At 42.5% G+C, this 22,625-nt stretch overlaps 1 protein-coding gene across 3 annotated transcripts in view; it reads right to left on the minus strand.

Moving 5' to 3' along the window:
- Positions 1 to 4,663: 4,663 nt before the first annotated feature.
- Bloc1s5 (biogenesis of lysosomal organelles complex 1 subunit 5) overlaps positions 4,664 to 22,625 on the minus strand; it is a 48,430-nt gene continuing 30,468 nt past the window's right edge. The window contains exon 5 of one of the 3 annotated variants that reach the window (XM_031358643.1): positions 4,664 to 5,230. In XM_031358643.1, the coding sequence (XP_031214503.1) occupies positions 5,159 to 5,230 (72 nt within the window). In that variant the 3' untranslated portion in view covers positions 4,664 to 5,158. Of the gene's footprint in view, positions 5,231 to 13,054; positions 17,422 to 22,625 lie in introns of those variants that run through there. The other 2 variants (XM_031358641.1, XM_031358642.1) reach the window with 2 other exon arrangements.

Raw genomic sequence — 22,625 nt, forward strand, 5'->3', positions numbered from 1 at the left:
TTGTCAACATCAGATGAGGATAATGACAGGGCTCCCACCCACTTCACAGGAGTTCAAAGGAACTAAGTGAGCAGGTTCTGAGAAGCAGCAGTGAGTGAGGGGCAAGCACTGATGAACGCTCAGTCAGCCTGTGAAGCACCGAATACTGGCAACCAAGCGGGGAAACTGAGGCGTACCGAGGATTCGGTAACAGGCTAAATCTCTACAGCTAGGGCAGGGCAAGATTAGGACTGGATGCCGTGATTAGTTCCAACCTCATAGTCTTAATTGTTATCTCCATTTTCCTAATGGAAATACAACTACTACTATGACTGTTGAAATGGCTGTTGTAAATTTCAGTAACCGGCCAAACATACAATAAGGATTCACAGTTTGTCAGACTTGGGCTCTCGTCACGTGGTATCGGGACCTTTACGGGTGGCAGGTCTGGTTTCACAACAGTTTGTTCAGGAACCATGACACCACCTGGGGCTTTGTGTTCAGATGCTCAGCAGCCCTCAGCCTTAGTGGATGAACATATGACCTGGCAGGTAAAAGCAGAACGTAGTTTGTATTGTTCTGGAAATGGGTTGCCTGTTACCGCATAAAACTGGAAAGGTGTCATTGGGTTAAGATGTGAAGGAAGCGGTTGGGGAGCTGGCTTACAGAAGGAGATGTTAGACCTCCAGATCTACTGCTATTAGCTGACTCAAGACTGATTACAGTCCACCCAGGCAGCACACTTATACCACCTGCGGTGACACGTTTGACAGCCCACCTCCTGCTGCACGGACTGGCTTGCGGGCTCCCTAGGACACCTACTCTGAGTACCCCCATTCACAATCCTTCATTGTTAGCTGCCATCTGCTCGATCCAAGCACCTTTCTCAGCTTCCTTGACTCAGTTCCACTTTGGGCACAAAGGAGCCTTCATTCCTCCGGAGTAGAGCATATGCTTTACATATGTTCTTTACTCTCCTGCTCCCTCTGCAGAGTGCAAAGGGCATAGATGGCTATGTCAGCTAAGAGGGAGTGCTGACTCCTTCATGTATACATATACACATGAGGCATAGATAAAGACATCTTCAACTCTCCAGCACATACACACATGTGCACACACTTACGCATGTAGACTTTTTACATTGGTATTGGCAACTGAACCCAGGACATGATGCACACTACACAAAAGTTCTACCACTAACCGATAGCCCCAGGTGATTTTACTTTTTATTTTGAGACAGGGTCTCATTAAGTTGCCTTGAACTTGCAGTCTGCCTACCTCAGCCTCCCATGTAGCTGGATTACAGGCCTATTCCACCTAGGTCTAACTATAAACACTATTTTTAACATTTGAGTGGCTATAGTATATCACAAACCATATTATTCTTCATCTCATTAAGTAGTTTCTTCATTGCCTTTGAGGTAGCTCTTATTACTTCTCCAAATACAGAGAAATGAACAAAGAAATGTAGTCAGAGTCACAGCGTATCTCAGGTGGGAGAACACTTTCCTAGCATGCAGTCCGATCCTGGGTTTAATCCTAGCACCACATAATGTCAGGGGTGGTTATACAGACCTGTGATCTCAACACTTGGCAGGCAGAGGCAGGAGAATCAAGAGTTCAGGGTCATCCTTAGTTATATAGTGAGTTCAAGACCAATATGGGCTACATAAGACTCTTTTTAAAAAGTTAGGAGGGAAGGGAGGGAGGGAGTGAGGGAAGAAGGGAGGAAGGAAGGGTGGAGATGGAGGGAGGGAGGGTGGACAGTCAGGAGAGGTGCTGGTATTCAAATTCAGAGATAACTAAAATTTGGAGCCAATAATCCACACAGAGTACATAAACATGAGCAAACTACTTACTGTCCCCAGTCCTTAGTATCCTCATGATAAACAAGGATCTAGTGTCCACTCTGCAGGCTTAACACGGGTGTGTACATGGGGCTACAGGCAAGGACTCTGGCGTTCTTGGGAGGTTCTATGAATGTTTCTCTTTGTGTCTCTGCCCAGTTACAGTGAATCCATCTTTCACATCCTACTCCTTCCAGAAGGCTTCTGGGAAGAAACAAAGACCTATTTTAACCTGGAGATTTCCTCTCTTAAAGAATCCAAAAGTTCAAAGGATAGTTTTCCATAATTCTCCAGCTATTTTTAACCCCTCACAGTTTCTTCAGTTGAAGGATCTTACAGGGTTGCAGCCATATACCACACCCCACTTAATGTCGGATGTTAATTAGAAAAGCACATGGAAATATCTAGATAAATGTTGACAGGCTTAGAAATGCCCCTGAATGCAATTGAAATTAGCTCTGACTTTAGAAAAAAAAATCCATTCTATTTGTGATGGTTTGTATATGCTTAGGCCAGGGAATGGCACTATTAGGAGGTGTGGCCTTGTTGGAGTAGGTGTGTCATTGTGTGCATGGGCTTTAATAGCTGTCTAGAAGTTAGTCTTCTCTTAAAGGCCTGCAGATGAAGATGTAGAACTCTCAGCTCCTCCTGCACCATGCCTGCCTAGATGCTGCCATGTTCCCACCTTGATGATACTAGACTGAATCTCTGAACCTGTAAGTCAGCCCCAATTAAATGTTATCCTTAAAAGAGTTGCCTTGGTCATGGTGTCTGTTCACAGCAGTAAAACCCTAACTAAGACACTATTTTAACACTGTTTATAAATAGAAACACAGTAAATCTATTTACTCAGGAAGAATATGAATTAGGAGTGAAGAGAAAAACTCTTGCTTCTCTTGCTGCCTATGTATAGCCTAGGATGTACCTTGTTATTGAAGGCTAACAGACTCTTGATATTTACATTAAAAACTATACTATTATACCTTGAATTTCTGCATTACTGAGAAAATAACATCTATACTAGAAAACATGTATTTGCTTGGATATTTGTGGTAATCTATTAAAGAGCTTTGATCAAGTGTGAAGGCACAAACCTTTAACCTCAGCATTTATTTTAAGGCCAGTCTGGTCTATAGAGGGAGTTCTAGCTGAGACTACATAGCAAGACCTTGTCTCAAGAATTAAGTTAAAGTTTAAAACCAACTAATGATAGAACAGAAAATGGGAGTGCTGATTGTTCATAGCAGGTCCCTTCTAGGGCAAGTGATAGAGCCCAGAGAGGGAGCTACAATTTATAGAGTTGATAAATGATTATGTTAAACCAATCCTAGGAGGGTTCTAAGATACAAAAGCCAAAAGTGATTCCACTGCTACAATATAACCCAAACAAAGAGAAGGCACTCTTCAGGTTCACTCTTCAGGTCTCCAGACCGGCCTAAATGGAGAAATATCTTACATTTTTTGTTGTTGTAAGCCCAGCCTTTAATGGCTGAGCCATCTCTCCAGCCCATGGAGAGATATCTTAAAGGAAGAAAACCCCAAACCAACTGTTGTTAGCATTCCACCACTGGAAAAAAATGCATAATAGGGACACTTTATAAGAGAAATAGTTCATTGGCCACATTTCCTTGGACCTAGTTGAAGTAGCCTATCACAGCAGGACCAACTGCTGTGGCAAAAGTGCTCCTCAAGGAGCAAAAGAGACAAAGTTGAGGTGAGCAGAATCCCACAATCCCCTTAGAGGACATATGCCAGTGATCTCAGGGACTCGGGCCAGTCGCCATCTCCCAAAGGGTCCATCACTTCCCAGTTGTGCAAACTCTGAGGATCAAGCTTTCAGCACCTGGGGCTTTGGAGGATACTCATAGAGACCATATAACATTACTTCTACAACGTACACACAATTGATTGATTTCTGAAACGAACAAGGAGACGCCATTTTAAATGCCAATTCCACACTGTTCATCCACATACTTTATCAGAGGGAAATGTCATAGAGGTTTCTGTGCATCAGGTTGCCGATGGAGCTCCCAAGGGAGGGAACTTTATGGACATACTACCAACAGATAAGATGATCTTTCTCTGACAAAACCCTCTCCCTCCCTCAGTAACTCCATGGTGTCTTGGTTTTCTTCACTCTGTTTAGGATCCCCTTCTGTGACACTTACATTATTCGTTGGATTTTATGCTATGGTGGAGGATATGTTGATACAAAGATGAAGCTTGAACAGCCATCTAGAAGTTTCCAAATAGCCTTAGAGCTGGCACTGTATAGAAACCCAATGACTCACACCAGCCTTTTCTACATCCTAGGTGAAATACCCACCATGCCTGCTTTCCTTCTGATGAGAACTCAATATTGAGAACTCAAGAAAGGCCAATGTATCACCACCAGCTGTTTCATTATTGCTTTGCAATGGTGCCATAGCTAGGGTGGTCATGTTTCAATTGTGTATGAAGTTACTTTCCTGTTGCTGTGATGAAATACCTGACAGAGGCGACTTAGGTCAGATGAGTTGACTCTGGCTCGGAGTGGTAAGTTACAGTCATCAACAGTAGGGAAGTGACAGAGACAGGAGCTCGAGGAGACAGCTGGTACCAACACCACCACAGTCAGTAGGTAGGAGAGACAGAGAATGCTGCTCAGTTTGTTTTCTCTCTTTATCCCTTCGAATGGTACCACCCACATTCAGGGAGGGTATTTCTACCTCAGTGAACTCAATCTTTCTAGATACAGCCAGAGATCCCCTCCTCCCTTGGTGATTCTAAATCCCATCAAGTTGACAGGGTTAACCATCAGAGATTGGAAAGGATCAAGACAAAGAAGGCAGCTTTCAGGGATATTTTTTAGTCCCCATTCAAGATGAAGGAAGGCTAGAGGTTCAAAAAAACTCTCACATTGTTATAAAAGTTGTTGACAGAGATACCTATTCTTTGTTGAAAGCATTTAAAAAAAACTGGGGTGTTTGACATAGAAGCCCTGAATTCTCTTTAGAAACAAAAGGAAAACAGAATACAATCCAATAAAATTTAAGTCATCTCTGGATTGTTTCCAAAGGTGGCAAGAAGGAACCCCAGACCCTCCTCTTAGAGAACCCCAACACCCTGCACATCCAGAGCCCCTCTCCCTCACACCAAGTGGGTAGTGACTCAGGCTCTGCTCACTGGAACCCAGTCAAGGAGCCTGGAATGCCAGGCCTTCATTCATAACACTGTCCCGTGGAATTATTTTTTCCGGATTCCTGGGGAAGTTAAAGTATTTGAGGAGAATATCAGGAACTGTTGTTTCAGCCTGTTCTGTGAGCAGATAACTGCCTTCCAACTCCATTACTTCAGGAAGTGATGTGTGCGGCATTGTTTCTACTGGGGGAGGTGCTGTGCTTCGGCCAGACATACCGAGCACACTGAAACAAAACAAAGTCAGGAGCGAGGAGTAAGTCACCACATTGAACTCGGACTTCTGAGTCCACTTTGCAGATAAGACAGTCCCAGACAACCTGACCACATGCCAACCTCATTATTTTCAAAGGGTGCAAGCACAACTTGTTTTGGGGATGAGAAATTTCACTAAGATTACTAAATGTGGTCATCAAAACGTTTGCTAAATGAAGTGCTATCAAAATGGCTTCAGCAGAAACTTACTTGAAAGGCTAAGCTTCGCTCCCCTTTGGGTCTGAATCAAAAGCCAGCCTGGGAACTAGAAGCAAAACACGTGTTGTCCTGAGAAATACCTTTGATCCTATGGAACATATTAGCTGATCTTCCTGAAGTGTGACATCATTTGTGGCACCAGCTGTGTGGGTGTGCCATCTAAGGATTTAGAAAACTCGTCTTTCTTTGGCTTTAATGTGTATTTTAAGACTGCAGAAAGCAGCCTAATCCAGCTGAGTGCTCCAAGGGGAACTGTTACAGACTTCAACTTAAGAAGCTTAAACCTCTTATGGCTGCGATCTATCAACCTTTCAGTAGTTACTACAAAGTCATTCTCAAGTGGGCACTGGGAACCCCTGATAGTGAGGATAAAATTGTTATTGAGCAAACATAAATATCATGCCTATGTTGTCAGCTCCTTCTAAACATACATATTAACTCATCTAAACCTCAAATTGATGATGTACTATGATGCATTATGTATTGGTTCTTTTGCCAACTCAAGTGTACAAATGAGGAAACCGAGGCATAGAGAGGTTATGTGACTTGGCAATGGTCACTTGAACAACAAAGAACAGACCATGGATTTGCACTCCCACTCACATGACTTCCTCCCCTTTACAGTCTCTCATGGTTCTCAGTTTTATTTATTATAACTCAGTTCTAATACAACAGTCAAATATTATCTTAGCAAAGGCCATTAACTATGCTATGTCAAAAAAATGAGAAGTACTGATTTTTTTCCCTAAAGACTGATTTTTAATAGAATCAGTACAGCTCTATTCCTACTCCACATGCAGTTGCTGAGGTTCTGTTTTCCCTCAAGCAGTAGGCTTAGTGTTATTTGGCAAGTAATCTATCTGCTCCACTCCTGAAGGGGTTGCTTTTAAGGATCTATGCCTAAAACTATCACTCAACAGTTTATCTTTCAATGTTGTAATGCATTATCTTTCAATGCTTTTAGAAACCCATTACCAAACATAGTCATGCCATTGAGAAATGGCTCAATTCTTTTGTATTACACTTAAAAATAGCAGGTGAAAGGAATGCATATTCTACCCATCCACTTACTCAGTAATCTATTCATCTGATGAAGGACTCACCCATCCATCCACCTTGATACCCAGGTGTTCATCCATCCATCAACCCACCCAACAAATACCATATTTCAGGCATTGAGAATACAGAGCAGATCAGACAAAGAAGCTGCTCATTACAGCTAGTATTTTAGTGCTTGAAACATTAAATAAAAATGACTGGACTGGGGGCCTGAGAAGGCTCTCTAGGGAGGTAGCATTTGTAAAGAGAGCTAATGAAAGTGAGAGGTGGACTCTTGATAGAACCTGGGGGGAGAAAGCTGGGAAGCAAGAGCTTTCTGCAGCAAAGAATGTTGGAATGTCAAGAAGGCCTGATGGCTAAATGAAAATAAGCAAAGGCTCAGGGTGAGACAAGAAACAAGACAGCCAGGGTTCATGCTGGGGGATAAGTCACTGGAGTATTTTCAGAAAGCAAATGGTACCCACTGAAAGATACACATTGTTATGCAAAACTGGACAGAGAGAAACATGCAAAAAAAGCAAGGAATCTGGTTAAGAGGTGATGTCCTGGGGTTGGGGGAGGGGAGTTTGTGAAGTGGTGGTTATGAAGCCAATGGGCAACTTAGCTAACACGTGGGTTAGACATGAAGGATGAATGAAGAGCCAAGCAAGATTCCCAGAATGCTGTTGAGAAGTGAGACTGGGGACCATTTTTTCCACTTGGCAGCATTACTGCAGAGCACAGCAAAGGTGAACCAGAGATCCAATCTGGATACATGTGTAACAACAAGTAAATGTATTGAGTGCAGCTGCCTACTGTTAGCCATGTGCGATGTGTACTCTGCTCCCGAGACTGCATCTGTGTTGACTAGGAATTGCTAGTTCCAGTCACATCTCAAAATATCTGCCACAGATTAGCAGTTTCTTCCATCCATTACCCATCTGAATCTATAGAGTAACCTTCCTGAGACACTTTAAGAGTATTTTACATACTATCAAGATAAGCATGAATTATCAGAGTTGGAAATGATACAAAGGGGCCTGCTTAAAGCTTATGAGTAAATTTAGACATGGAGCACAGCTACAAAGAACTTCTAATTCTATTGTGGAGTTATCACGAGACAAGACTGCCAGGATGTGGCAGAAGCCTACAGAAAGTCTCTATTAGCTGGCCAATGACAACAGTGGATGTTCAGGATCCCAGTGTAGCACTGAGTCCTTCTCAGGATGAGCTTTCAAGCATAAAATCCATGTTCTGGGTTGACATACACCACTCAACAAGGACAGTTAGCCAGAAGCAGGACTATAGAAGCTAAAAAGCAAGGTTAGTACATTTAAAGACTTTCTCAGACCTATATGGACTTTGATGGATCAAGCCTTTGTTTTAGTTTTGGCAGGTATTGCTGTCTACATGCTGAGTTTTATGGCCTGAATGGCACTTCCATCATGGAGTCAGTGGTGCAAAGGTCTAGGGGACTTGTTACAACTCTGCATTGGGTGCTTCCCCCTTCCAATCTTATCCACTAGTGTTCAATATAAAAGAAGTTATATCACATATAATCAGGATTGTTATCAGCTCTCTCTCTCTCTCTCTCTCTCTCTCTCTCTCTCTCTCTCTCTCTCTCTCTTTCTCTCTCTCTCCCCAACCCGTGTGTGTGTGTGTGTGTGTGTGTGTGTGTGTGTGTGTGTGGTGTGTGTACACAGAAGCCAATTTCTCCTTAGGAGTGAAACATGCCTAGAATACAGGCGATCTGTAATTGGTTACTGGATTTCATGCCCATCTTTTTGTGATTCAGATCTTTATGAACTCAGTTTTCCCTTCAGTGCAAATGGTTCCCTGGTGCAGCTCACAAAGATAGTTCCTGCACAGAGTTTGCTTATGTTACTTATATAGTACATATTTAATCCTGGTCATTGGAATGTTACATGCTTCTTGTTTTCTGCTTTGTTACTACATGGACTCAAATCAACTGAAATTCCTTAATGACAGAATGCAGTCCTTGGCCTAGCTTTCTTTTGGAACTTAATCCTGACACAGCTCAGTGCTCCAGTGATCACCGTGGGTCAAGGTCCACTCTGGTTCCCATAGGAATAAAATACCAACAGCTAGCTTTCTATAGCATTCCTATTTTTATATTCTACCAATTATATTTTTATGTCTCTGAATGATGCGTTGGACTTCCTTAATTTGAAAGAAAGCACTACCCCGAGTCTCTCAGCACCTGTGTAGGTCATTATGGATAACATGCTCAATTCAGCTTCAGTTATACAGACTGGAACCTTGTAAAATGTGTACTTTGTTAAATTTAATATAAAGTTCAGAAAATCTGCAGGTGGTTTTTTTAACCTTTACTTTTCTTTCCCTAACAAAACTCTGACATCAGCTGCATAACAAAAGATAAGAAGAAAATTAGGAAAAAAATTACAGTTTTTCAAAACACTCCTAACCAGGTTACAGTTCCTATACCTTCCTAACTTTATTCAGCTATGTGAATAGAAATTCATTATGTTATACATTTTTGTTAATAGAAGAGGAAAAGAAAATCTTTTATCACAGTGACACCTGCTGGTCTTAAGTGTATGAGTTTTAGATTCTAAGGGGAAAGGCATTCTCTCGGGTTGAAATTGCTTAGCAGCTAAGCATGCTGTACACACCCACAATTCCAGCATTTGGAGAGCGGAGACAAAGGTTCAGACATTCAAGTTCATCCTTAGCTATGTGGCAAGTTTGAGGCCAATCTGGGACCTATTAGACCTTGCCCAAAGTAAAACTAAACACACAACAAAACAACAACATAGACATGCTAAGGAGTCTGGGGGTGGGGTTAGGGGATAGGGAATGACATGACCACAAGGCCTCAATCCTACACAAAAACTATAGGCAATGGAAGAATGTTGTGATAGGGAGAAACAGTCTTCCTCATGAAGAACATACCAGTTGGTTATCCAATACCAAATAGCCTTGAAAACATGCATATCAGTAACATTATACAGACTGAGAAGGCTGTATTTATATATTTAGGAATACACTGACACACACATACACACACACACATGCACATGTGCACACACACACACTAATTAAAGGGAAAAGCATTATGAATTTGAAAGAGAGTAAGAAGAGAATACCTGGGAGGAAGGAAATGGGAGAAATGTAATTATAATCTCTAAAAATATTACTCAAAAATGAAAAAAAAAACATTTTAGACATCTAAGCATTGTTTTCTAATTTACTAATTTATTTGATGTACACTGAATTTTAAAAACTTTACTATATCACAGAAGATGCCATGTAAATAGCATGAAGGATTTCTAAATTTTACAGTGATCTCACTGTAACTACATGAACCACTGTCTTTCAAAGTATATACCTCTGAGCTGGAGAGATGGCTCCATGGTTAAGAGCACTGGTTGTTCTTCCAGAGGACCCAGGTTCAATTCCCAGCACCCACATGGCAGCTCACTACTGTCTGTAACTCCAGTTCCAGGGGATCTGGCACCCTCACACAGTTATGTGTTTATATATATATATACATACATGCAGGCAAACATCAGGGCACATACAAATAAATAAATAGATCCCAGATATTGATCTTAGATGGTCACATGTGGTACCAGTACCATCACCCACTAAGCCATCTTTCTTGTCCCATCCCCTTCCATTTTAAGATGGACAATATTGTTCCTGTTGACTGTAGAGGGAACATGGTAGCCATAGGGACCATGCATTCCAAGGAAGAATCCCTCACACTCCTGCATTCTTGTCAGGAAACGTGGTGCCATCTGATCAAGGGATTCTCTGTGCTTGGTGATTTTGAATCATGTATGGGTCTTTAACAACTGTAACTTAACAGAGGCCGCGACCTGGAGTCCTGACCTGAGATAAGTTGTTTTTCTAAGTGTTTTGTCCCAGCAACAGAGCAAAGCTAGAACATACAGGATTGAGACCAAACAACTAGAAAATGCATATTAGGAATGACAGTTTCAGGAACTGAAGTTGGGATTTAGTTAACAAAACGCTTGCCTGGCACAGATGATGCCATCTATATGATGCCATATAGATGGAGCATGTCACCTGCAGCATTGGCACTTGGGAGGCGAAAACAAAAGAATCAGAAGTTTAAGGCTACCCTCAGTTACACTGAGTTCCAGGCCAGCCTGGACTACATGAAACCCTATCTTAAACAAAACAAAACCCCCAAGCCAAGCAGCCAAACCAAACCAACCAACCATCCAAACACACAAAAGGTTCATACATTCTGGATCGACTAATGTTTAAAGTGTCTTTTCTGGCATACTTAAGCATAGATTTAAGCCCTTTGCTCTTATGTCTGTGATAGTAGCCTGGGATATTTTCACCATCACAATTAAGCACTAAAAATCGAAGGCATCTAGGACTAAGTATTCAGGTGTGTTCATGTGTGAGTGGGTGGGTGGGTATCAGTGTGTGTGTGCAGGTCAGAGGGGTTTTGGGAGTTGGTCCTCTCCCTCTACCGTATGGTTCCTGGGGACTGAGTACAGGTCAACAGCCTTGGTGCCCTGCTGCTGAGCCGTATCACCAACCCATTATGGAGACTTAGAATAAGACTATTGTGCTCACTCTGACTTTCATTAGCCTATGAATAGTAAAAGATAAATACAGTAGAAATAGATACCATCAAATCAGCTCATGAATAAGAAGCAAAATAATAGAAAATACTTGGCATGAATATCAAAAGAAATGAACATATTCTTTTTGTAGGAAATTTTCATGTGGTAAAATTGCCACACACTTCCTTAGCAATTTCCATACACACCAATCTCTCTTGTTACAGAATATCCTCCCCCCCTAAAAAAAGCTACAAGAAATGATTTAAGTTGTATTCTTTATTCATAGCCGAATTCATGGGAAATTAACAAAAATAACTGAAACCAAGTTGGGAGACAGCAGATTCTACAGGGTAACTCAGCTCTGGTATTGGAGCCACCCTAAACATGTCCCCATCCATTCTGGCTAGAAAGGCCTGGGTTTCAAGCAGCCATGTCTCTGAGTGGGAAGAATAAAAGGCAGAGACAAAATCAGTCTAATCCGGTTGCCACTGTGTGGGTGGCTCAACCAAACGAAACTATGCTTCTCACAGCCCAAGCAGCAAGATATTCAGGACTGAGTTGTTTAAAACTCAGCAAAGGGATGTATGGGATGAGGTCCCTCTTCCTGGCTATCAGATAACCAGGCTCTCTTCTTGTGATACCCTCATGTGACCTTTCCCCCCTATGCTCATGGGGTTAGAAAAAGCAAAAACAAGAACACATGCTCTGGTGCTTGTCATTTCCTCTTCTTAGACAGACTTTGCTCTTTTTCTTTTTCTTTCCCTTTTGCTACAAAATAATCAAACTCTCATGTGAAAGCCAGCTGCAGGGTACAGTGTGGGTCTTGGAGGTTCTATTTCTGGGGTCTTCGGGCACCAATCAATCAGGTGATGAAAGGTACCATTTCTTGCTCATTTGTAGAACAGGTCAGAACTTATAACCTGGAATGTACCCAGGGGTGAGGGAGTAATGTCATCACTGACCCTCAAGGTCCTTCCCTGCACAATCAGCAAAGCTCTGTTGGGACCAGCATGGTACAGTCATGGGGTGAGAAGAAAGTGAGAAGCCTGTGGACCAAGAGGGTGCCTTGCAAAGAGGGGGGCCTCAGATAATTAGGGCTGTGATATTGTAGTTTGACACAGCTAATCATTCTGAAAAAGGGAAACCTCAGTTGAGAAAGCATCCATACCACATCAGCCTAAAGTTAAGTCTGTAGGGCATTTTCTTGATTGCAGAGTTGATGTAGAAGAGCCAGCTCACTGTGGGTAGTACTGGCTCTAGGCAAGTGGGCATGGATAGTGTAAGAAAGCAGGCTGAGCAAGTCGTGAAGAGCCAGCCAATCAACAACATTCTTCATGTCTCTACGTCAGCTCTTGTCTCCAGGCCCATGGGGTTTTATTTCCTGCTCTGACTTCCCTCAATGATGCAATATGACCTGAGAATTATAAAAGGAAATAAACCTTTTTCTCCCCAAAGTTACCTTTGGCCAATGTTTTTATCACAGCAAGAGAACTCTAACTGAAACAGATACTGTTACAGCTAGGAAGGCCTGGAGGACTCTCAACTTTTTTTTTTTTAAATTTTAATCCATTAATTTTATTTGTATTTATTTTTCTAGATTGCATGTTATTTTTGGAAGGATTAAAAATTATTCATACAAGGATTTAAACCATCCAAGCATCCTATGCATGGTGATTCTCTATCATTTAGCAGTAACTTAAGATCACTGTATCAGAAAAACTCACTACTGGTATTATATCATTTGTGGTTTGGGTTTAAGAGCTCCAAACTTACTTGAAGTAAATTTAAATAAAAAACTTTTTATTCTTCCTTGTTGTGGCAAAGAACTCTTTCTAATGTTTATTTAATATAATCGTTGTTAACATGTTTTATACTATAAATTGGGATATGAACAATATTTAAATTTATGCATCTCAGAAAAAAGAAAAATACAGAAAACAACAATAAAGCTTTTTAAAACTAAGATATTATTTCCTTAAAGAAAAATTTTTCTTACAAAAAGTCAGATAAAATACACACATAAATAGCTTCGTACACAATGTGCTAAAGCATCCTCATCGTGAACCAGTGTGAATGCCAATCAAGCTGTTTTCATAAGCTTCTATGCATACGGCTTCATAACTAACATTTCCTTAAATGGTAATATACATAATAACACTGGAGACCCCTAAAGTCACAGAAAATAACTGAAGAGCTAATGGTGATTTGTTGTAGTCCTCTGTATTAGTTTCAGGACTCCCAACTTTAACTAGAGTATTGATTTGGGTAACTCCTGAAAGATACTCTACTTTAGGTCCAAGAAATGTATGTGAGAATATCCTGCTAGGTGAGAGAGAGACCATGCAAGTCCAGGAACCAGGTGCAGGGGGTGGCTTGATCCCTAGTCCTCCGGGCCTGCCAAGGCTCTGAAGGCATTTTTAGCACTGTCAGTCACCTGATAAGAACTCTGCTCTTGAGAAGTCTACTGGTGTCCTGTCCAATGGGAACATGCCTCGGCGGTGGCACAGGAGACAGGGAAGGCAGCAGACAAAGGCCGGAGGAGCAGTCTGAGGATGGCCATGCTATGCTGAAGCAGACTGTATAGAAGATGCCAGGTCCCTGGGGACTGATAAAAATGTGGATGATGCCCAGGAAGATGGTGGCCAGCAAGGTTCCCATGGTGACCACATCCCAATGGTGATGATAAGGGGTGCTGTACCCAGACTCATACCCTTCTAGATACAGTCACACTGGGATTATGGTTCTAGCTGCTGAGCTTCATGGAGGACATGAGTTTGTCTGTAACAAGGACTGAACTGGGGCGGGGAGGGGGTGGCTGGCAAGACTGAGAACTCAAAAGGGTCTTTAGCAGAAGCCAGGAAAACATCCAGACCTGTGCGCTCCTTCACTCCACATTCAGATATAAAGGAGAGTCCTAGGCGGTTGGCATCACAGTACACGGGTTTAGGGCATTCTCATCCAACACAAAGTAAGAGTGGAAGACTGGTCCGAGCGCAGAGTGACCCCGAAATGGTCCAGCATTTGCAATGTTCCGAGGGAAGAATCAGTAGTGCTGGGAAAGAGGGACATGTGACTATCACCGAAGGGAGAATCTTGAAAGTGACCCCAAGGAGGACAGAGGCGTGCTAATCATACCAGTCAGCTCTCACTCCAGAAGCAACAGGAAGACAGGGAGAAAAGCAACCAATCATCACCCTGCAACTGCACCCCAGCAGCTTTCCATGGGAATGAGACACAAGCTGTGGGGACGCCTGGGCAAACAATGCTCAAAACTACTCCGGGAGTCAAACAAGATGGAGCTAGAATTCTAGATCTGTAAGTTGAGGGAGGAAATCAGATATTGTTCAAAAGCTCTTAGGCTTCACAGGGGGAAGATCAGCAAATTCGGGTTTTGTCTTCTAATGCGTGTTACATTTCCTAGTGAGCATGAAGGGTAAAAATTGAGTGTTCACCTTTGAAAACAGTGCAAAAAAAAAATGCATTGGAAAAGCATGGGGATAGAAATGCACGTGAAAAAGCGGGAAGACAGGGACGAAGCAAACAATATAAAATAATGTGATCTGAGTTTGGTCCCCGGAGTCCATATGGCAGAAGAAAGAACCAACTTCCATAAATTACCCTCTGATCTTCACAGGTGTGGTGGTTTGTTCTCCCCTAATAAATAAGTGTCAAACAGCTCAAAATGTTGTAAGTAAATCCCAATATATTAGTAGTTTTAGGAGATATAAATGGATTATACTTTCTAGCTAAAAATAACCAGGAAAAAAACCCCTCAGTTATGAAACAATCAGGTTGAAATAATCAGGGGCTTAATATACCTATCACAAAGCCCCAAACATATAAAACAAAAATTATTAGTTTTGGGGACAAAAGAGTAAAGGCCAGTAGAAAAGGAAATTCTCATACACTGCAGAATCTGAAAGAGCAAGTAGGAGAGGGGTCAGAAATCCTGCACACCACAGTCCTGCCCTAGCGGCCATCTACCTGGAAGTGCACAGAACTGCTTTGCCCTGATGGACACCCAGCCGCAAGTGTATACTTTCCGAGCACCATGACATAGGTGGGAAAACTGACTAGATCAAACCCCAGTAAATCTGGACAATCCGATCTAACATGTATCTATTATCTCACTAGGCTTCAGCTCCAGGAGAGTTCAATACTACAAACAGAATTTAAAATGCACGTATGTTTGGAAACAAAGAAGAAAACCTCACCTGTCAAGGAGAGATCAATTAAATACATTCAATCAGGAAATACATTCAAATCAACATTTCCTAGTGGTTTAAAATTTTAAGATATTATTTCATCTGATCATTATAATCCTGTGAGCCACGTATAGCCTACAGTATCTCTGTTCAACATAGCACAAATGTAAACTATAGAACTGAATTTTTTATATAAAAATATATAACAAAAATGATTTGGAAAGGAGGGAAGCGAGAAGTGTTTGCCACTGAACATGACAACAGAAAGGCACACCAACTGACCTTTGTGGAAATTTAACAGTGCTACACACAACTGAGAACATTAACATGCAAAGCTTAGAAACTTCGTCCTGGTCTACACCCCTTAGAAAGGTGTATGTTGTGTACAAATCTAGGAGTAACGTGTCTATACTGCACACAAACCACCTGAAGCCTTTGCTGTGTTGTGTGCTGGTGACCACAGCAGACACACCCACTGGCACCCAGAATTCTAATTTGGTGACAGCAGCTATTAATGGTGCAGTGGTCACTAACAACATTCCGAAAAGTGCCTGTGATACAAAGGGGATTTTTCCCTGCAGCTCCCCCCCTTCCCCTTTCACGTGTGGGATATTTTTGGAAGTGTTCTTTTCCATCCACTGAAAGAGAATTAAGAAAATTCCAGCATGCTTCTGTGTCAGCAAGCGCTCTTTCAGTCCAGGGACCACAGGATGATTGATGAACCTGTCAGGCCTACAGTAGCAGACAGAGAAAGTTGGCAGAAGTTCAGTGTTACTGAAAGAAATCTCAAATACTTATTTCATCTCTTCTATTAGCTTTAATCACATTTCAACATGAGCCAAGAACGAAGCTTTCACAGCCGGCCATACATTCACACAGGCACGCATTGTCAATTTTCTGCATTGAGAATACTGAGATTAACAGGACACTTAGGGATTTTCTGCCTTGCCCTTCTTTACTGAAGAACAGAAAATACTAGAAAGACCCACCCATACCTCAAACCCGCTGGCAATGCATCTCCTCAAGTGAGTGCATGAACTTCTGTTTAGTTTATAGCAAACGCCATTTGATGCAGTCCTTCCTTAGATTAAGTGCAGGCACGGAAAGATCACAGTGGTAGTGGATAGTGGTGTTCCATCAGACACACCTGCTGGAGAACAGATGCTCATACAAAGAGGATTTACCTCCGACACATCATCCGCTGTGCGGGTGAGCACTTTTGGCCCACCCACAGCCTGTCTTACATGGCCTGGGAGGGACTTCTTGGCAGATTCTGCTGACTATTCACTGAGCAGCTGAAACATGCACAGACGCTCCTTGGAGCGCTGGCCCAGCATGAATGGACAGGAAAGCAAGATGATGGTCCTTGCAGAGGAAAAAGTCAACATACATTTTGGTTTTTTTCTCCTAAGCATAGCTCAGAAAACGAAAATATTAAGTGCTACAAGGCTATCAATCATGCATGTCTTATCACCCAGTGAAACACATGGCACTGTGTTGCACTGTAAAACCTGGTGTCTCCAAGCAAGCTTTCAAAGCCCACTGTGGCGTCTCTATCCCAGGATGCTGTGATGGGCAGCTGTCATACCTGCCAATTTAATCCACAATGTCAAACATTTACCCTTGGCGGAATGAAGTGAACCCTTGATTAATCTACACTCACAGCCCTCTAAGCTAATCAGTGAAAAGAGCATATCTGTTTAGCAGTAAATGTGTCCCACGTTCCCTCCTCTTCTTCAGATGACCACAGTTATGTGCATAAGCACTCGCCTTCCACTGGACATGTATCTGGCTCCTCCAGTGTCTCTCTTCAGACCTAAGAGTGCCCCTGAGTGTATTGCTAAGCTTGAAGGAGCGGCTACATGGTTGGTGGGAGGATTTGGGGGATGAGAAAGTGCTTTCTCATTCATCTGTCTCTTTTAGATCAAATTCTTAAAAGGTGGAAAACTTGGCTAGGTCCTTCTCCATCGCTGCATATTGCTCTCTGAGCCTCTCCATGGCTCTTCTGTGCTCCTCATCCACCTCAGCTCTGCGCTGCGGCTGTCCTCTCAGGAACTCCTCCCACTGGAGCAGACGGCGCTTCTCACTAGCTGTCAAGTGGTCATTAATTACCTGAGAAGAGAAAATGTGAAGGCCACAGTTTGACATACAATACACAGTACATGTGACATACAGAATGACACAAGAGAACTTTATCCATTGATCGCTATTACAACAACCAGCAGATAGTTCCAGTATAAACTACATGACCATTTCAATATCTACTGAGAACACTACCCATGACACCTGTAACTTCAACACTTGTGAGGCTGAGGCTGAAGAATCACTGTGAGTTCAAGACCAGCCTGGGATACAGAGTGACTCTGCCTCACGAACGATAACTGTATGATGTCAGAAACCTTTAAAACTTTTCTTACTATCAGTGGACATAGATAATCACGCTCCTACAATGTCTAAAATGCTGAGTGTCTTTCTGGTGCTAGTGATCTGAACTGGTACAGGGACTGAGCCCAGAGCTCACTGGGTAAGTGGTCGACTACCAGCTGTCTCTAGGGTGTCTAGTGCCACTACATGACAAAAACTCAAATCATCTTTGCATTTCTGTTTCTCTCAAAGTTCTATGCTGAAGTCACTGTATGAAGTTAAAATTTCTGTCTTACATTTTCTGAAGCATTTTTTTTTTGATATATTAGAAAGAATTATAGGTTACTGGTCACTGGGAAATTAAGACATCTTCTGGCTCAGTCTAGTTTTTAAAGTGATATCGCCATCTTATGGCAAACATCTAAGTTATTTTCAAGATGGTTTTTAATATTTCTATACCAACAAAGGTTTGCTTTCTTCTGAGTACAAAAAATACATATAAAATATTGTAGAAAGAAAAAAAAAGGATTTAGATTCAGACTAAGTTCTATGAAATAAGCTGTCAGAACCTTTAACAAATGGACAGAACATGTGAAGCCCTTCTAAATTCCTGAATACCAACTATAGAGAGACTAAGCGATTCCCAAAATAATACAGGCTATTGTTGTTGCCTGTAGTTCCTTCCCCAAAGTCAAAGACTTCAAAGTATGAGTTGCTGAAAACACCACATACTTCAGATGCAGGACCTGGAAGATTTGAGCTGGTTCTGACCTGAAAGCTTCCTTCCTGAGGTGTCCCAGCAGTACTATGCAGAGGAGGGAAGTACTTGATGCCTATGAACCACAACGGTGATCAGTATGGCCAGACATCCAAGAGCAATAGTTGCCCTCATCTTGGCGGTAACCAATCGCTGTCGAACATCCTTATGCCCACAGATACGTATAGTTCTCACTCCCAATCAAAGCAGCTCTCTGCAGCAAGTGGAAACTATTACACAGCACATTTGGTCAAAACAAAAAGAGCAACTGACCATGGGGTACCCGACCCCATTGCATCCATCCCGATCCATCCACAGCACAACCTCCTCACCTAAGACTCAGAGCATCTCAAAGAGGAGGTGGAAAGATTGCAAGAGCCAGATGACTTGTGTCTCCATGAAATCTCAACAGCATGGCCATAACCTAACCTACCTAAACACAACCTGAACAAGAGTACCATTCAACATGCCAACATGGAAGGAAAAAATGGCATGGGCCCACCCCAGACTAAGAACAACAGGCAACTAATGACCACTGAGAGTAGGAAAGCTAGGCTTTCCCAGGGATGAGCCCCGAACTGGTTCAACACTCAGCAGTCAGCCCTGATACCAGCAACACTAAGTGTATCCAGCAGGTTGTAATTATTTATTTACATATACAGAGCAGAAAAAGAAGTGACAGATTTGAGAGGGAATGAGGGGGTATACAGGTTGGGCTGGAGGGAGGAAAAGAAAGGGGGAAATAGTGTAATTATATCTTAACTTAAAAGTGGTTTTAAAAAGGTCAGCGAATAGTGAAGTTGAATGCCTATACCAGCACCTGGCAAAGGTGTTTCTGGCAGTCTACATGTGCGGGGGCTCTGCAAAGGCCAATATGCTTTTGGTGCCTATGAAATGCACCCCAGAAGTAGTTGCTTAGCATAGCTTACTCACTTCTAAAAGTCCATCTTGTAACATTATACTATCTCATTTTATAGGTAAATAAACACAGGCTCAAGCACACACCTTTGCTTCTCTGTTGTCTCCCCTAATAGTTGGGCTCCTGAGTCAAACTCGGGTCTGTTTAGCATGGAGACCCCGCCTTTCCTATCAAGGGCTGAATAGCAGGCCTTTGGAAAGTTTTACATAGGCTGCTGAACAGTTCTTTTGCAAGAGAGAGAGAGAGAGGGAGGGAGAGAGAAAGAGAGAGAGGGAGGGAGGCAGGGAGAGAGAGAGAGAGCGAGCGAGCGAGCAAGCAAGCTCTGGCTTTAGGTTTTCTGCCAAGTTTTCCACCTTTTCAAGAACCAAGAGTTTTTAAGTGAGAACTAAAATGAGTCTAAAGGTTTGGTTTTAGTTAAATGTTCCCCAAATATATGCTGCAGAGAGTACTGGGCTGTGAGCAGGGGAGTGGGGAGGTAAGAAGAGAGACTACACAGGGTTCCAGTATCCAATGCATCTGAGAACTGTTTAAGCAACCATTTTAACAACTCATTACTGTTTTAAGTTGTTAGTCTTATAGGCTGGAATTCTCCAAAAAACTGAAAACATGAAGAGTTTGCTAAATTACTTCTAAGAAATGTTGAAAGCAAAGCAAAGCAAAAAAAAAAAAAACAAAAACAAAAACAAAACCTCTGGCAGTCTGAAGGGAAAGCCACATAGCAAGGAGAGAAACTATAAGCACACTTCATGAAAAGGGCACCTTGTTCAACTCATTTATTCACTCACTCGCTGTGCCGTACGTCAGCCCTCGTCTTCCTGTTCAGTAAATAGAGGGGGTATTAGCACGCATGCTCGGATGTCACTTTTCTCCTTTCTCTGTAACTGGCTTAGCTGGCCTTTTGATTTGTTCCATAAGGCAGCTGCCCTCTGTACCAGACAACACCCAAGTCAGTGTAACTCCGTGGGGAGAATGACAGACTGGGAGGAGGCACAGGAGCCTCACTGCACACTTATGATCACCCATCACTAACTGCATGACACTGAGCAAGCTAAATGTTTCTTTAGCCTAAAGAACTCAAGAAAATCGTGTTCATAAATAAAGTTTATGAAGACTGGAGGCAATGCCTGTCAAGCTCCCACACAGTGCCTGAGGTACTTAATAAAAGGCAAATATTATTATACACGCCACAGTAAGCTTCTGAAAGCATACCATGCCACTGTTTATCCCCTGCCAGGCAAGTGTGTGCTTCTTCACTCTAATAACAGTTTTTACCAATAGGGTGTTGTGATAATGCAAACAACACAGGTGTCTTATGTAAAGTCACAGTTCAATTCATTCACCTGACATAGCCACTGGAAGCCATGTGGCTGTTAGAAAAGCTTCTTAGGAAAGCCAGTATCAAAGATCAGTATTTCTGTGTCTATGTGTCCGTGTGTGTATGTGTGTGCATGTGAAGTCAGTGCCTGTGGAGGCCAATGGTATCAGATCCCTGGAGCTGGAGTCACAGGAGGGGTGCAGCGCTGTGTCAGGGACAGGAATTGAACGCTGTTCCTCTCTCACAGTGCTATGTGTCTTCTATCAAATTTATTTATTTATTCTTAGTGATATGTACATGTGTGTCCGTGCAAGTGTACATCACGTGTTGGGGGGACCTCTTGGAGATAGAAAGGGCATGGAATGCACAGGATGTGTGAGTTGCCTGAAGTGGGACTTCAACTCTAGTCCTGTGAAAGAGCAGTAGGGGCCTTCTCACCAGTCCAAAAGCAGTATGTTCTCTTAAGTGATAACCCACTTCTTCAGCCCCAAGCATTTCTATTTTGTAGTTTGTAGAATATTGTAAATATACTAAAGATATATGCATGTATGTATGTATGTATGCATGCATGTGTGTATGTGTGTACGTATGTATGCATGTGTGCGTGTGTGTACGTGTATATGTATGTATGTATGTACGTATGTATGCATGTGTGCGTGTATGTATGTATGTATGTATGTATGTACATATGTATGCATGTGTGCGTGTGTGTACGTGTGTATGTATGTATGTATGTATTATGAACTTATCCAGGTAGCATTTTGTTATCAGGTAAGTCCCTCCTTGAACTCAAAGCCCAGGTGACCATTAAGTTGGAAAGCTGACAACTCCCAACCCAATCCGTGGCTTTCCTGCCAAGTCCCCGAAGTCGCTCTACTTCCCCTTGCTTAGTCATCAATTTTAAGTTAGTTAGTTTTATGCTCATGTACTGACAACACTGTAAGTGTATACACACATGTAAATAAAACTGAGCTACCTGGAAAGGTCAGTAATTGAAGCTTAACTGGGATTATGACTTGTAAACTAGAAGAAAAAAAAAGTGGCACAAGTGGAGCAGTCTCTCTGGATTGTCCTCCCCATATTCAATCATCAAATCCAGACCCTATAGTGGATGTCATCAAGTGCTGGCAGACATGAGCCTGATATAGCTGTCTCCTGAGAGGCTCTGACAGTACCTGACTAATACAGAAGTAGAGGCTCATAGCCATCTGCTACACACACTCGTCTACTCCAGTCACATCCAAAATATCGGGGATAAAATCCTGATAAAGGATGAGAGGCAATAAGACCCCAAAAGGAGATCTGTGCCTCCTGGATTTCAGACAGTCGCTGGTATCCCCTAACTCAGACGTGTTCCAGATTAGTCTTTCCAATCGTCAACACGGCCTTATAATTAGGCATAAAGCTACCCCAAGAAATGATTCGTAAATGGTTAAGATTGGGCATTGTCTTCTGACCAACACAATGTTTCCAACTATCCTAGTTTAATGTTTTACGTACTAGAGAGTAATTGAAGGGTTTCCCTCACTCTAGGACATTAGCTAAAAGTGTTAGGTCTGGACTCCCCTCCGCCTGCCTCCAGCTAGAACCAGAGAATTAGCATAAGAATATCTAAATACCTCAACAGGGAGGGCTCCACCCCTCTTCCTCCTGCTTCACACCTAGCTACCAGACCCTGCTGACCTTGGTGTGGGGGTCGCTTGCCTATGTGACTTCGGTCTAGCACTAGGACTGGGAGAAGAAGAAAGACTTGGACTTGCATGCAGAACTAGCACTAGAACTTAGATGGGCTAGGACTCAGATTCATGCATCCGCATCCCCCTCCCTCCCCCCAGAGCGCTTGGGCCAGGGAGATACAGCACCAGTTCAGAGGAGATAGGTGCTGCCTTACAGCCAGTATGTTTCAGATAGCCTCGGATGTACCTCAACTATTGAGCTGCCAGATTTACCATCTCTCTTTT

This window comes from Mastomys coucha, unplaced genomic scaffold (genome assembly GCF_008632895.1).
Source record: "Mastomys coucha isolate ucsf_1 unplaced genomic scaffold, UCSF_Mcou_1 pScaffold7, whole genome shotgun sequence".
NCBI lineage: Eukaryota > Metazoa > Chordata > Mammalia > Rodentia > Muridae > Mastomys > Mastomys coucha.